This window comes from Cryptomeria japonica, chromosome 3 (assembly GCF_030272615.1).
Source record: "Cryptomeria japonica chromosome 3, Sugi_1.0, whole genome shotgun sequence".
NCBI lineage: Eukaryota > Viridiplantae > Streptophyta > Pinopsida > Cupressales > Cupressaceae > Cryptomeria > Cryptomeria japonica.
In genome coordinates, this window is record NC_081407.1 from 375088390 (window position 1) to 375105066 (window position 16677).

The window sequence follows — 16677 nt, forward strand, 5'->3', positions numbered from 1 at the left end:
ACTTGTAATGGTGGGAAAATGGTGAATGATAGATCAAGAAGGAAACTACCCTTTCCCTCAAAGAGAGATGAGATTTTCGCTATTGATTATCCTTCAAGCACTTTTCACCATTACATTAGGAAGATAAGGGATAATTCACTAGATTCAATCTCGACACAAAGATGATAGATTGAAGTTTGAATGAATTAAGAATGTTAGGATGATCCCTTCTTCCTTTGTGTGATTTGGAAAGGTAATTGATTGACTTGTGTAATGCAAAAGTGACAAAGAATCGATTATAGCTTGAGATTGGAATAGGGGATGCAGCTGTGCACCTGGATTTGGCAGTAAAACATCGATACAAAGTCACCCTGCAAAATTTGATGAAAAGTTGTCTGGACCGTGGCAGGAATGTACACGGTACTCCAAAAAATCCACGAAATGAAAAGGGTTTTTCCACCTCTGTAAATGAAGCCCGAATTTGAAAGTACAACTACGTACTTGCAACCTACACATAGAAAAGAGAGGGAAATGTGTTGGGATTGGGGGTTTGCCTTTAGGTCAAACCCCAATTTTGGAATTAACCAAGTAATGAAAGAAAGTACTTGCAAGTAGATTTAAATGAAAGATTGAATTGTAAATCAAATCAAGGGAGGTTGTAGTAGCAATGTTGATAGAAATGCTTGTGTAGAATTGAATGTTGAAAGGGATCTCCTCTTCAATGGTTGAATCCTTGACTTGAATGCAACACCTAGCCTTGAAGGGAGACTTGAGAATGCTCAATGCTGGAAAAGAATGCTTGAATGCTTGGATGCTTGATCGCTTATGCAACTTGAATCTCCCCAACTTCGACCTATCCAACTTATGCAATCTCCACTTATGCAAATGAGAGGACAAATGCCCCTTAGATACATGTTGGTGGATTTGAATTTCGTCACGAGTCGACATCAGGGAAGTTTTCTTGCTCACTGCACAACCCACAATGTATGCTCTAGGAAGGTCCTGCCCCAAAATAGGGCAGGGACAAGAGTGCCACACCCCTATCCAAGGGGGGATAGGGGTGTCACGCCCCTGTCCTACCCCTTTCTCTAGGGAAGAGTGCGGAAAGAGTGATGCAGAGGCCAAGGAAGAAGTTGTTTTCGCAAGCCGAGCAGTCTTTGATCTCCAATCAAGCTAGAGGATTCTAGTTTGCATGCGTGAGGACCCTAATGCAGTCATAAATTGCTAGGGTCACAATTTCATGACACTACAAAACTGAATAGCATTAAGCATTCCAATACTTGTCTTAATCTTGAGCATTTTGAATGGTAATAATCACTTAATTCTTCTTCTTCTTCTTCTTCTTTCAATAAGATCGCCTTTGATTATCCTTTATTAATCTTTCTTTAAACCAAAATATTGTAATATCCTTTATTTTAATCTCCCCTTTTAATCGAAAAAAGATTGTCTCATTACTTTACATTCTCTCCAATAAATAGTCACATAACATTGGAAAACAAAACAAGCAAACAAAATTACAAATTATAGAGTTCACCACCCCCCCACCCAAAAAAAAAAACAAACCAGAAAAAAAGAGGAGGTAGTGGTGGGGTCAAACCCTTCTATATGGTCAGGTCTTATAGAAATCATTGAAAAAGACTGTTTCAGGGATGGATCTATCTTGAGGATCGATGTTAACATAAGGTTTGAAGTTTGAAAAATGAAGATTATTAAATCCAAAGAATGGATCTACAAATTAGCAGAGGTTCATGGATAGTAGCACAAGGATTATCATGAATTAATTTGTAGTGGTGTCTCCCATGAAGAGATTTAGTGATAGGGACTATTGTATATGAATGAGGGAAATAAGAAAACTAAGTTGGAGAAGGCTTAGGAATCGTATAGAAAGGGAGTGACTCAAAGAAACAATATTGTTGAATTTGTTGCTTTTTTAAATGAAAATGAGGGGTTTATTCTCAAAGAAGTTGTTGATAGAATTATAGAAATTCGGGCTAGGGTAGGATACTTTTATCACTTTGTCTTGATACCAATTTATATGGCTTATCGACTTTTCATATAATTTCAATTTTTTTTAATAGAGGGAGCTACCCGATTACTTGGAGCACTTACCTATAAAAAAATATAACTCTCAAATAATTAAAATGACTTTAAGTAGAAAAATAAATAATTTAATTTTTATAATAATATTCATATTTATATTATTATTGAAAAATAGAAATAAAAATATTTATATAAAATTGTTGACTACAAATTCTACAATAATTCAATGAAAATGGTTAGACAACTCAAAAATCAAATAAAAAATTATTCAATAAATTAAAAAAATAAAATAAGATAGATCTTTTTGAAACTTTTAGATAGATTAATTTAATATCTATAATTTAATAATGTAATGTAGTGTTGATTTTATTCTGTTGGTGCATTGATTTGTACTATTGTATTGAAATTTTCATTTTGACAAAATGAACTTCAATTCACTTTTAGGAAATTTACTATCAAAGTTAAACTCAACTAATTAATCAAATAATGGTTGATTTTAACTAATCAACCAATTAATCAAATAATATGATATATCTGGTTTAGACATTTTGTTAAAGGGTTTAAGGTCCCTCCCTTAAAAACCCTTTTTTACCTTAATCAAAAACTAATTAATCAAATTTAATCAACTTTGACCATGCTTGTAGAAATTTTTCTATAAAACTTAAAATCAACTAATCAATGAATTATTTATTTTAAGGAATAATTTGATTTTAAACCCTTAGTCATAGTTGCACCTAGTACAATTCATGCTTGGGGTCATGGTCAAATCTAAAAGCTATAATCTTTCTGATTTTTTGTGTAGGATTTTTTGCATCATTTTTTTGGATCACACTTCTTGATCCATCATCAAGATGAGAGAGCTCTAGGAGAGAAAATCCTAATGATGGATCACAGGGTGTGATCCAAAAAGTTGATGCAAAAAATCCTTCATAGTTGAATCCAAAAACAAAAAATAAGAATTGCAGTGAGCTATGGAAATCTAGTCAGCACATTTTTCACTTGCCTCTGAAACAATAATAAATAATTTTATTACAATACTACAAAGACAAGTATTCCTGCTATGACACTTGTTTTTTATTACTTTAGTAGGGAAAGGGCCTTGATCCCTCACAAAACAACAATAACAATAGAGAGTAGTAAAACAACCCCAGGCATCACATAGCTAGGCACCCAACATAGAACAAAGATGCTAGCCTTCAAAAGTAATAAAAAATATACAGACTAAAGTAGCAGCCCATATTAATCCTACCATACTTCCTACAATAAGGACTAACTAAACTAACAAATAACTGAGTAAAGTAGACAGTAAAAATAGTTCCCGGATTCAAAAATAATAATAACAGTCTTAGGGGTCTCACAAGCCCAATAAACCATAAGTCTACAGACTTAATAATGAGCATCATAAACCAAAAAGTAAAACAAATAGAACCATCTAAAACTATATTAATAGCAAAAAACAACATCACAATCACACCACCTAAGCAACAACCTTATTGTCCCTAATGAGATTCCACTTTTCGACTAGTCTTTTCATTTGCTCCTACCATGCCTCTTGGTTCTGCATGACACTTGTTTTCCCTTAGATTAAAAGATTTTTAAATTTTAATTTATTCTGAAATCCTATACCTTTTAATTGTATCAGGACTTACATATAAAAATAGAAAGTAGTAAATAGTAAAAGACACTCCGACATAAGAAAGAAGAAACTTCTTTTAATAATATTTAAATATTTATTCTTTAATTTTATTTACTAAATGAACAACAAGAGGTAGGGTCTCACCTAATTTCTTTCCACATATACCTAGAGGACCTAACCTAACCTTTCACATAAGTGTGCAATTACAATGGCAAGATGACTGACTATATGCCTATACTAGTAGTTAACCAATAATACGAGGTAGAACTTTCATGCAATTACAATAATTTTATTTACTAAGTCAATAGTAAGAAGGAGGGCCTCACCTCTCTCCACATAAACATGGAGGTCCTAACCTAACCTTCCACATGAACATGCAATTACAATAGCAAGATAACTATGACATTTGTTTCTCACTAGATTAGAAGATTTTTAAATTTTAATTTATTTTAAAATCATTTTTTTTCTTAATTGTATCAAGACTCTTGCATATTAAAATAGATAATCGTAAATAGTTAAAAACATTCCAACATAAAAAAGAAGAAACTTCTATTAATATTATTTAAATATTCATTCCTTAATTTTATTTAGTAAACCAACAACAAGAGAGGGCCTCATCTAACTTTTCCCATAAATATGGAGGGCCTAACCTAACTTTTCACATAAACATACAATTATATTGACAAGATGATTGACTATATGTTTATATAGTAGTTCACCTAACCTTTAACATAAACATACAATTGAACTGATTAAATGTCGATATGATAGTTCACCTAACCATTGACATGATGACTGACTATATGTCTATATAGTACTTCACCTAACCTTAACATAAACATACAATTGTGACTGATTAAATGTCGATATGATAGTTCACCTAAACTTTAACATAAACATGCAATTGTGACTGATTAAATGTTGATATGATAGTTCACCTAACCTTTCACATAAATGTGCAATTAAAATGACAAGATGACTGACTAATAGTTAACCAACAAGAAGAGGCAGAACCTTCACACAATTACAATAGCAATTAGTAGTTTTTCTCCCAACTGTACATCCAACCTTATGATGGGTTGTCAGTGGTGAGCTTCCAGGAGGGAAAAGCAGAGATAGGAAACTTCTTTGGTAGGGTCAATCCAAACGTTTCCTCCCTATCCAAATCACCCTCCACATTCCAATGAAAGCAATGTATGAGCTGGGCCACAACCAAGTAAACAGAAGAAAGCCCCATGTAAATCCCAGGGCATCCTCTCCTTCCTGTTCCGAAAGACAACAATTCGAAGTGGTGGCCATTCACATCTATGCTTGAGCCAATAAATCTCTCGGGCTTGAATTCTAAAGGATCTTCCCAAACTCTTTCATCTCTTCCGATTGCCCAAACATTCACAAATAACCTTGTTTTTGGTGGAATGTAGTATTCTCCAACATTGCAACCCTGGGTGGACTCGTGTGCCATGAGCAAGGGCGCTGGTGCATGTAGTCGAAGAGTTTCCTTCACCACAAACCGCAAGTAGTCTAAGCTTACCAGATCACTCTCTCTTACCATACGATCTCTTCCAACCTTTAATTCAATCTCCTCTTGTGCCCTTGACATTGCTTGAGGGTTTCTCAACAGCTCAGTCATTGCCCATTCTAGAGTTGTGGTAGATGTCTCTACTCCAGCAATTAACATATCCTGCGAAAGAATTAAACTCGTTTTGTTAGTGAGGTCTAAGCAGAAATTTGGCAATTGGGTATTAACGAAATGAATAGTTCCACAATTTGACAATACTAAAGAGCTAGTAGTTTCTGAGGGTCCATGACAATTACTGACCGTGATGATTGCTTTGATGTGAAGCCGAGAGACTTGTATCTCCGCACTTCCGATCTCAGCCATGTCCAGCATCACGTCCACAATGTCCGATTTTTCCTACTTTTTAACCCTTCTTCGCTCAATGTGCTCATCGATGAGCTTGTCGGCAAACTCATCGAATACCTTATTGATGGCCTGCATGCGGCGGCAGTAGCCTCCCCAATCGAGAAAAGCAAGAGAGGGAATGAAGTCTCCCGGAACAATTATTCCCGTCAGATGCATAATCTCAGCCACCATCTGTGAAAACTCCTGCCCTCCGCTCAGTTGATGGTCGGAGTAACTTCTCCCTGCAAACATTCTGCACACAATGTTGAGTAAGACGGAAAAGATGTGCTTCCTGAGATCGACGAGGCTCACGCCATGCTGGCTCTCCTCCGACACAGATCTGACCATGGCGGACACCTCTTCCTCCCTCACCCACCTGAATGACTCCGTTCTCTTGGGCGTCAGCAATTCCATTGTGCACAGCTTTCTCATCTGCCGCCAGTACTCTCCGTAAGGGGATTGCGCCACGTCTCTGCGCTCGTAGGTCATGTACTTGCCCGCCAATGTAGGGGGCCTGTTGGCGAAGATCAAATCATGGGTTTTAAGAAACTCTTTGGCCATGGCAGGAGAAGAGACCACCACCGTGGGCACCGAGCCCAGGCGTAGGAACATGATGGGCCCGTACTTGGTTGCCAGCTTAGCCAGAGCTTTGTGAGGAAGACTTCCCAAAAGATGGAGATTGCCTACCACCGGCCATGGCCGTGGCCCTGGTGGCAATCCCAACTCTTCCTTGTCGCTCTTTCTCTTATTTTTTGTGATAACTCTGTATATTATCCAGAGGAAGATGAGTGAAAAACCCAACTGCATTACAGAGGAATTAAGCCACGCCATATTTGGGTAGCCTGACTTATTACAGATACTTGATCTATGTATTTAAAGCAGCTTGTCGTGAAATTGTCTAACCGTGGTTAACAAGTTTTACTTCACAGGTGGAAGCGGATCTGATCAGTCGGCTGTCTGCCACAGGTGGTCTCCTTGGGGAACGTAAAGGCAGATAGAGGGGGTACCAGGCTTCACATTCAGCGCCTTAAATGGGATGTTGTTGGGAATCCAGGCGCTGGTGTCCTTGTGACACACAGCCACCGCCTCCACCGTCCTACCATCTTCTCCCTTCACCCAAACTCTTGCGATCCTCCTGCCTGCTTCCAAAGTACATGCCGACTTATGGCAGTAGTACACAGCATACGCATATTGTTTACTGTGGTAGTAATAGACGTCCTTCTCTGCTGCGCCCTAGTCTTTCACTCCCACAATGGTATAATCCTGCCTCACGGATTTTGACATGATCTTTGAAACATTCGTGACCAGCACAGTTAAGCGATTGCTCCCCAACTTCGACGTGCTCAAGTCAACCAGGGACTCCAACGATGTTGCGCAGAACTTGTTTTCGCCCTCCTCGGCAGGTCTTTCGCATGCTTGCAAAGTCTCCTTAATAGCCACGCCCATGACGGAAGTTTGTCGGAGGAGAAAGGGATTTGGTCTGCCACGGAGCGTTGAAGAAAACGCCTCTCCCTTTCTCGCAAGAAGGTGAGAGAAACTTTGATTCCGCTCACCAAATCTTTCTCCAGCAGAAACGTGCACGACGTTGCATCCATCGGCATTTGCGTAGTTGGAGCATAAAGTTTTGCTACGTCGCAACGATTCAAAGGCACCGGCGCAACGCCTTGTGTCCCAACTTTTCTTGGAGGCATCCCCGCGTCCACTTTCAATAATTCCTCCATCGGCCACATTCAACGCTATTTTCCCATCATCATCATCATCATCATCATCATCAGGTGAGATGAGTTCCCGCACAAGTTGTGGAATGGGTGTTGTGGGCAGATACTCTTTCACCATGCAAATGTGCAGCTCCGCTCGCCGCTAGTGACTGTGAATTCCAAACAACGAAACTCATAAGCAATGTAAATTTACAAACTACCTAAGTTGGACTCTAAAACAGAAAGAAAAAACACATACAATGAGACTAATGAGACCAGTTAAAGTCCTCATCTTGTTAAACACAGCAAGCAAGTTAACGATTTCAGAGATACCGAGTGAAGGAGGGTCTCATCCATTTAAATAGGTGCTTGAGCTTCGCCTCAACCGCCATACTGGACGCTACCATAGCAGATATGCATGTGCTAAATCACATGGCCATTAAGATTCTTTAAAAATTTGCCTGGCCCAACCGCCGTAATGGATGTTTGTTTTTTGGTCGGTCACCGTCGTAGTGGATGTTGCCATGACAGACACGCATGCACTAATCACAAGGCCATTAAGATTATTTTTAAATTTGTTGTGTATTTTTAAATTGAAGCTGAAGCTCATAACCAAGACTGATAAAATGTTGTAATTGAAGAATCTCCTCTCGAACAAGATGATGATTAAGATCAAGAAGACAACAATCTGCATGTGTGTCATAAACGATGACATTCAAACAATAATCATATGACAACAACTATAATATCAGTCAATTAAAAATATAAATGACACATAAATCTACACGAGTGACCCCACTGACACTACTCAATCAATGAAGTTGCATGAGTGATCTCATCATCACTCCTCAATTAATTCATGTTGAAAATACAGGGGCAAGAGTCTAAAGAACTATGATAAACCGAGGAAGGTAGCCTCCAGAAAATAAGAATGCAGGAGTGTTTAAACTCACTTGAAGCAAAACCAAAGAAGCATTAGCACAAACAATATGATACCCACCATAATGATGATAGGAATAAGCATTTTGTTAAAGCGGTGGAAGCTACTGTTAGGGCATCGGCCCGAGTATCTCACACACTTCACAGAAGCTCTCCCCCTATTATTTATTAACCTAGGGTTTTTCTATAAATTATCGCACAATCTTGAAACCCTCAAATGCATATATTGACCTTCCTTGTGTCGAGCATTGGTAAAGATTCAATTGATAATTCTAGCGTAGGGTTTCTTAGTCACTCATTACAAATCAAATATCAACTCACACTCATTCATAGGCGTTGTTCTCAGATTTGGGGCATAAAGATGCATGGATTTATCGATTTAAAACACCAAATGCCCAAATGTTGGCATAGCAACTATATACATGATGAGATCCCTCTCAACCAACAGTACATGCTTTTGGTGTGATGGCAAAATCTACATGGTATCAGAGCACAGGTCATCGGTTCGAGTCCCTCAAGCCCTAGACCCTTCATCCGCGTAAGCTTGGCTTATCGACGTGGTACGTAGTGGGTATGAATCCTACATGGTACGTGGTTGTATCCGGCTCTATCGTGTGGGGGGGTGTTGGCATAGCGACTATATACACGATGAGATCCCTCTCAACCAACAGTACGTGCTTTCGGTGTGATGGAAAAATCTACACCAAAGACATGAACAAAATCGCTTACCCGTTAACTTTATTTGCCTTTGTCGAAAACCACTCTTCAATATTTAAGCTTTCCACTTGATTTGATCATCTGACCTCGGCCTACTGGTCTCTCCTTTCTTTGCAAAAGCTTTTAGAATAATAAGTTCTGAGCGCGCAAAAAGGTAAAGTTGATAATCAATTTAATTCAATCGGATAAAATTGGAAGGCACTGGCTTTTTAAAGTTTTATTTTTTCCTAAGAAAAATGTCTATGGTATAATTTCCTAAAAACTCATTAATCTAATTTTATTAATTATTTAACTATTAATCAAGAAATTATACTAATTACTGTAAAATTCTAACATTCTTCTTTATTACATTAATTCAAACTAGAGTGAAACATTGAAAGGGTTGAACACAACTTTTATTGAAACTTTAATGAAGTGTCTTCACCAATCCTCCTCACTCACCTAGGAAACACTGAACTAACTGCATTAGTGGATCTCTTGACTGTATAGCCTGCAACATGAGAGAACATAAAATTGTTCCCACCATCTATGCACAATGAGACACATTTCTTCTAAAATTCGACATCTCATCTGAGTATGTCTAATACCTCCTCTAGTGAGGCACATGAGATACCTTTCCTCTGAAAGTTCACATCTTCTTTGAGTGTATCTAATACCTCTTCAAGTGCTACGCAAACAATCCCTCCTCTGTTGTGCATATCATCAAATGTCTTCACATGAGTCATCTTTCCTTCGGAAGTTCATATCTCCACCATGTGTGTTTTATCCCTCCTCAAGTGTTGTAAAATTACCAACCAAATGTGAAGACGCTAAGTGCACCCATAAGAAATTTTGCCTCCTCTTGGATCCTTGAAAGGACACATAATGCCAAGCCCTCTCTTTTTGTCAGGGGCCCAAATAGGTTGCTTCTCATCCAAAAAATCATCCCTAAGCGATAAGATAGCTTGGGATGATAGATATCCTCCTGCCTCTATTATCTGCAAAATTTGATTTTATCCTTTTTATCCCCTATCCATTTGATGTGTAGGCATTGTAACTATAGCAATGATGGCTTGGTAGGTCCAAGCATATGGTGACATAACAACAAGGATGTTAAATTTAAGCGATTTAAAAATGACAAGAACATGATCTTATAACTTGAAGATATTAGAATACTCAAAATTAGAGAAAATATATAAATTAAATTTTATTTTCAAAAAACATACCACATGCACATTTCACGTCAACCACTTATTTTATGCTAGAGATGGATTTTTTGAACCTATCATTGCCACTTCTGATCTGCCCTAAAATTCATGCCCACATTGTTTGTCTTTGTAAAAAAATCTTGTTATAAGGGTATCATTGAAAGATTGATAGTGCTTGGAATGTTATTGATAGAGTCTATAAAAACACTCATGCTACCTTACATTACTTCCCACTTCCCACACATAGAAACAACATTCATTTTTCTCACAAAATTGGTCCTATTCTATCAAATATTTTCACACATAATTTAAATATATTTTACTAAGTTTCTTGCATCTATTCCGAAACAAAAGAAAACATTCATACCTTGCTACTGGATGCTTCTATCTAGCCACTAATCTTGCAAGAATGTGTTACATCTCTCTCTTTCATTAATACTTTTCAATGCTTAATTTGCACTAATATGTGATGTTTAGTTGATGCCAATTGAACAATGGTTTACAATTTCATATGTGATGTTTTTATTTGATAAGTCAATAAGTTTTATACTACTATCTACTCATATTTTTACATGTTGAAATTACTAATAGGATTTTAGACTAACTACATTGTTTTGACCTAGTGGTTGAAAGAAATTCACCATTCTCCAAGGAGGTAAAATATCATTGGGTATGGAGGTAATCAGGTGAAGGGTTGAGTTTCCATCGAAGTCTCTAAAACTTAGGTATTGGTCATGACAATTTTTGATGATAGAGCCTAGTGATGTGGAGTCGTGAACTAGGTATCTAATATGGCCAACCCTAGACAATCACTCAAGTTGTTAGGGTTTGTTATTAACATAGAACTCATGATGTTGACTTAAGGCATCAAATAACTAAGTTCAAACTCAAAATTGATTTGATAATCATTCTGGACTTATAAGTTAATTTAAATATAATGTATTTGATACAAAATTATTATGTATGTATAATATAAGGAGTACATATATACATGTTTATATATATATATATATATGTATATACATTTGCGACATGTTATATATATATATAACTTAATTGTGTGTTTGTGTATCATTTTCATATAAGTATCGTAAAATGATACTAGTAAACTTTATAAATCAATTTTTATTCATGTATAAGGGCTAAAGGTCATACTTAAGAATACATGAGAAACCATACATATATCGGTCATATTACTTAATTAAAAGTAATCACATTTATGTTGGCTATATTCATATTGCAAGGTGGCTCCAAGCCATAGTATATTCAACCACATCTTATATTGTGGAAAAGATGTTGAACCCAACAATGTGGGTAATGGAATCCAAGGCAAATGGAAAGTGAAAATATATATTGAAGAATTTCGTAACTCCTTGTAAGTGATAATCAACACATCCAATGATAGTTTAATATAATGGATTTTAAATTCATTAAATTTTATTATTAGTTAATTGAAATATTCTTAACCTTCTAAGGATTATAGCTAATTGGGAAAAGCTTGAAGTTTGTAAATTATATAAGGAAAGAAGATTGAATAGAGGATAATCACATAGCTTGTTTTTGGTAAATTCTTTCTAATGGAGAAGCAAAAGAAATTCAAACTCTGGTAGAATAGAGGTTGGGGATACTATGAAAAGCTAAGAAAGGAATATTGAAGGCTTAGAAGAAGTACTCTACTCAACCAACTTGAAATACAATCACATAAGCCATGTTTCCAATTTTAAAATTTTTGTTTGAATTTTGAAATTAAAAAGGAAGAATAATTAAAGTAAATTTATATGTTCTTGTTAGAAGGAAATAATTCTAATACCTGACATTTTAGGTTAATAAGTTTGTATCACAACAATATTATGGTTTAGTATGTAATAAGCTCAATAGCATAGCTATGCTAAGGCATTCATGTTTGTCATTAAAGAAAGGGTTTGCCTTTTGTACCGTCTCAATTCTGAGACAAAGAAGCTAATATAATGGCAATGATAAGAAACATTTTTTTTGTCCTAAACCATAATGAAAGCAATAAACTTCAATTATATAGCCCTTATGGGTAGAATTATAATAGCAACAAATAAAAATTATCATCTCTTTTAGCTAAACAAAATAGTCGTATGATTTATAGAAGTCTTTATAGAAGCAGATATTAAGTATGAAGATGCAGTAGTTGCATTGTGCTTTAATCATACTTGTTCTTGCATGAACAGTGAAGAAGATAAACCAAATAAAAAAGGTTGAAGGATTTCTAGTTTAAAGTATTGAATAAGGAAGAATTTTGCATTGTGTTTTCAACTTTTGATTTTAATAACAAGCATATGCACTCATATGTTGTAAGTCAAGGTTCATTTTACTGAACTTGTTACAAAACAAAAGTAAAGATAACTATTGTGAACCCTAGAGCTGAGGGCATATGTATATTTGTAAATATGAGGGTGCAATAATGCAAGCTCATGTTCATGAATATGGTGCCTATTGAAATCTACAATAGTGGACTCAATTGAAGTAATATAAAAAATGTTGTGAATGGTAGCTATCCATAATCATGTAGAACAACAAAGTCTAAAATTAGAATGGTTAGATAGAAATTATCAAACCTAGAAACAAGTGAGCCTCTAAACTTGAGTTAGTATACAATTAGCATAAGAGGTAGTTGTGATCGGTCAGTTGACTAATGGCTATTATTGGTTCTAGTCGAATATAGTGGTGAACAATGACTACACATTAAATTATGCTTGCAACTATAAAAAATTTGGCCAAGGTGACACTATCAATTACAAGCATTTGTTGGTTCACATGGTCTAGATGCACTACCTAGTCAGAGGCCATACTAGTTAGGCAAAACCTATAGTGTGTGACCTACTAGGGTTGTGTAGGATCAAAACATTTGCCTCATATGTAGCATTAGAACTTTTAACCTACTTACACCCTTGCGAAGATAGGGTCGCTTTTAGTAGATAGATGTGTAGGAGATTTCCATGTCTATGGTTGAGTGGTAAATTGCCCTAATGATACTTTCCCTTTGATTACTTACTTTAGATAATAAAAAAATCAATTTAATAGATTACCAAAGGTTGAGAACCCTAAATTCCTCTTATACTTTATTTAATATGTATCCATGTTAAAATAGTTCTTGAAATGTTTATATACATTGTACTCCATGAATAATTGATATTACTACTTACATAAAAAAAAATGTTAAGTTTATCATTTACACACACACACACACACACACACACACACACACACACACACACACACACATATATATATATATATATATATATAATTACATATCTATGTTTTTGTTTTCAAATTGTTCTTGTTTGATAATGTTATTTTATATTATTCCTCATCTATAGTGGTTCGATGGCTTGTTACAAAATCAATGTTTAAAAAAAGTTTTAGTTTCATGCCTTCACCATATTCCATTAATTTGTTCATGCATCACCAATACATCAAATGCCCAACAAGTAAATATCAAACGCCCCACAAAAATGGTAATGACCAGGTCAACAAACTGCAAAGATAAGTCACCTTGTATTCAACACAACAATTTGTCTTCCTTCTAATATTTTTCCATGCTATTCTTCTTCATTATATAGGCATAAAAGAACACAACCACTTGTCTCCTCTACATGCCCTTCAGGGATTTTTTGAATGCCTTGTCTGCACCTCCATAAAATAGATAGTTGCTCCAAATCAATCACTAAATTCCTTAACCCCATTATCTACGACTTCCTCTACACAAAAAATGATTCATTTCAGCATCCAAGCAAACTTTTCAATGCAGAAAACTCCAAAACCCCATGTTGTTAGGCATTTCACTATTCTTAAAAGCACTTCACATGCGCACATTGGTCTATGTCTATTTTTAGCCTTTATTGGGTCTATATATTTCCTCTTACCAATATTATTTCTTTCCATCCCTTGAAATTCAACATTTTCATTTTTATTTGAGAGCATTGACTATTTTATTCTTTTAAAGTTCTCATTATCGATGTACTTTATCACAACTTTCCCCATGCTTGCACTCCCTACTTTGCTTTTGTCATTGGCCCTAGGATTTGAGGTCTCCATATAATCATGTACTTCTTAAGTTACAAGACTAATCCATGAACCTTAGTTATTCTCCATGTACACTTTTGAACCATGCTTCCTCTCTTTTATGCATTGAGTATTCAAAATCACCAATTCCTAATTTGAGGATTCACTTTTCTTTTATGTCTCAAAATCTTGGGCTTTTAGTTTTTTTCCTACCCATTTTCCTCACCCCACTTTCCATCTCTCTTCCTCCTTATGGGACTTGTACTTGTAGGATTACTCATACCATCATATCCAAAAGGTATAAGGTATGTGGTAAAACTAATCTTCGAACCTTGAATGTATTCCGCCCTATTTTCCTTGCTTTTCTTCTTCTAGCATTAGGGACACCACATTAAGTATCCCTAACCCATTTCTCTTGTCTTAGACTTTTGAACATATATATTTTCTTTTACCATAAATTGCATCTACTACTCCATATCTCTAATCCTTGATCCCTTTCCTTTACCTTTTTCATACTATTTAGTGGTATCAAATTTTCCCTCACTTTGATCCCACTTCTTCCATCAATATTGGGTATCCCTTTCACTGATCCTTGCTCTTCTTTACATATTTTTTCTTTCAAACTTATAAGATTATTTATACAACATTCCCTAAAGTAAGTTCGTATGTGGTAAGCCTAAAACCTACTTCCCAACTACTCAATGCAACTTAGGCTTTTATAGATTCTACCAACCAATTAAACCCCGCCACAAGATGATCCTTTAATGACCAAACTAATGCCATATGCTGATAGTGACATTTTCTTACGTGTCATCTAATCACTTTCTTGAATTAATCACAACATGATACATGTCTTACATGCACCTAATCACCCAAAGCAAGTAGAAAAGTGCATGTTTTGATGTGATTAAATTTGACCTTCATATCTTAGCAATGATTTCCCTAGGAATGCCTTTCTAAAAATTAAAAGAGTGACTAATAAAAAGACTTCCATACCAAAGAAAACTATCAATATCCAAGAAAACTATATCCCTTTTCAAACCCCAACAATACATATTTAGTTTATAGGAAATCTACCCTCAATTTATAGAGATTTTCTTTCAAGTACCACCCTCATCAATGATCTAGATTACTTTGATAAGATTCTTCAATTCCTTAGTCCTATGCAACACATTGTCCCTTGGAAAAGGATTTTAGATTGAGCCATGATATCCCCATGAATGCCTCTGTAAAAATTCTAAAGGTTGGTTGGATCTATCCTTATTAAGTTTAGAAAAATAAAGAGAGCAACCTAATATAGATTAATGATGAAAACCTATAAGTGCACTAAGACCTATAAGTCATGTAAAATTACTCTATTAGAATATAAAATAAGATAGAGATCATTGTAGATATTAAAAAGAAAGATGTGGTAGTATTACATGTCTTATACTACCACTTGATAAATTAAGGTACAAAAAAGAGGAGTTAATGATGAATAAATTAAATCAATTCAATGTTTATGGAAAAAGATGAAAACAAGATGGATATAATAAGTATTAGATGATCAAGATAGGTTTTGAAGATTATTTAATGACCATGATAGAAAAGAAGGAAGAAGAAAAAATGTTGAAACAATCCTAGGACTGAGAGGAAAGATAATGAAAAATGTTCAAAAAAGTGTGAGAAGCATCAAGAGAGATGCAATATATAAAGACTATAGTATTGAGATAGATATATTCTCAATGGACATGGAAATCATGAATATTAAATAAATAGAGTGGTTTATAATGTAAATCAAATTTATAGTGAAAAAACTAACTAAAATGATTTAAGGCAATTGAAAGAAAATACGACAATAATGAAATTAGAGAAGTTTGACCTTATTTGTAGGGATACTGTAGGTGGGGTTTCCATGAGAAAGAAGAGGAAGTAAATAAGGGAGGAAATTAATTTGTTAATTGGTGAAGAGGAGATAATATCTAGCAATAGAATAAACTTAGAAGTCATTGTTATCAATGAAGCCTGCACTCTCACAAAAGCTGTTAACTTCAGGAACCTATTGAAACATGGGAACACTTCCATGTTGTGGGTGACCTAGAACTGAAGTGGACCTCTAGAGAAAGCTGGTTCTTTCTAACTGGCATTCACCTAAACCTAATGATTTTGCTGAGAAAAGAGAAGAAGGAGAACATAAAATGAAACTACTATCTAACAGGTGATACACCAAAATGAATATCTGAAAAATTTAGAAAAACTGATTAACACACAAAATAACCAGTAATAAAAGGAACTCTTGTACAACTCAAAAAATTCATAACCTCTGCATCAACACTTCATAAGAAGGCTGTAAAAATAATAATCTCAGCAGGAGAAAAGATGTTTTCTCACAACCCAAGGTTACTCTTATAACTAGCACAACCTATGACTTGCAAATAATTAGAAACTCCTACATAAAGGTGCTAATAGAAACACAATCACAAGGATAAAAGACATCACTTGAAACTGCATTAGCACTAAGCACAAAAAAACAAGAAATCTGAGAAGGCAAAATATGTATTACTA

At 35.3% G+C, this 16677-nt stretch overlaps 3 protein-coding genes across 3 annotated transcripts; all 3 read right to left on the reverse strand.

Annotated features, from left to right (window-relative positions):
* Positions 1-4582: 4582 nt before the first annotated feature.
* LOC131066341 (cytochrome P450 750A1-like) lies at positions 4583-6389 on the reverse strand. The gene is made up of 2 exons (XM_059218339.1): positions 5475-6389; positions 4583-5336 (listed from the first exon to the last, which is right to left on the reverse strand). Exon 1 carries the CDS (start codon positions 6387-6389, stop codon positions 5571-5573), a length of 819 nt encoding a protein of 272 aa, XP_059074322.1. The 3' UTR covers positions 4583-5336; positions 5475-5570.
* Positions 4725-5546, reverse strand: LOC131855839 (cytochrome P450 71AU50-like). Its single transcript, XM_059217430.1, has one exon. The coding sequence runs from the start codon at positions 5544-5546 to the stop codon at positions 4725-4727; it is 822 nt and encodes a 273-aa protein (XP_059073413.1).
* Positions 6390-6503: 114 nt separating the features above from the next.
* Positions 6504-7279, reverse strand: LOC131874176 (uncharacterized). The gene is made up of 2 exons (XM_059217431.1): positions 6950-7279; positions 6504-6791 (listed from the first exon to the last, which is right to left on the reverse strand). The coding sequence occupies exons 1-2, from the start codon at positions 7277-7279 to the stop codon at positions 6504-6506; spliced, it is 618 nt and encodes a 205-aa protein (XP_059073414.1).
* Positions 7280-16677: the final 9398 nt, after the last annotated feature.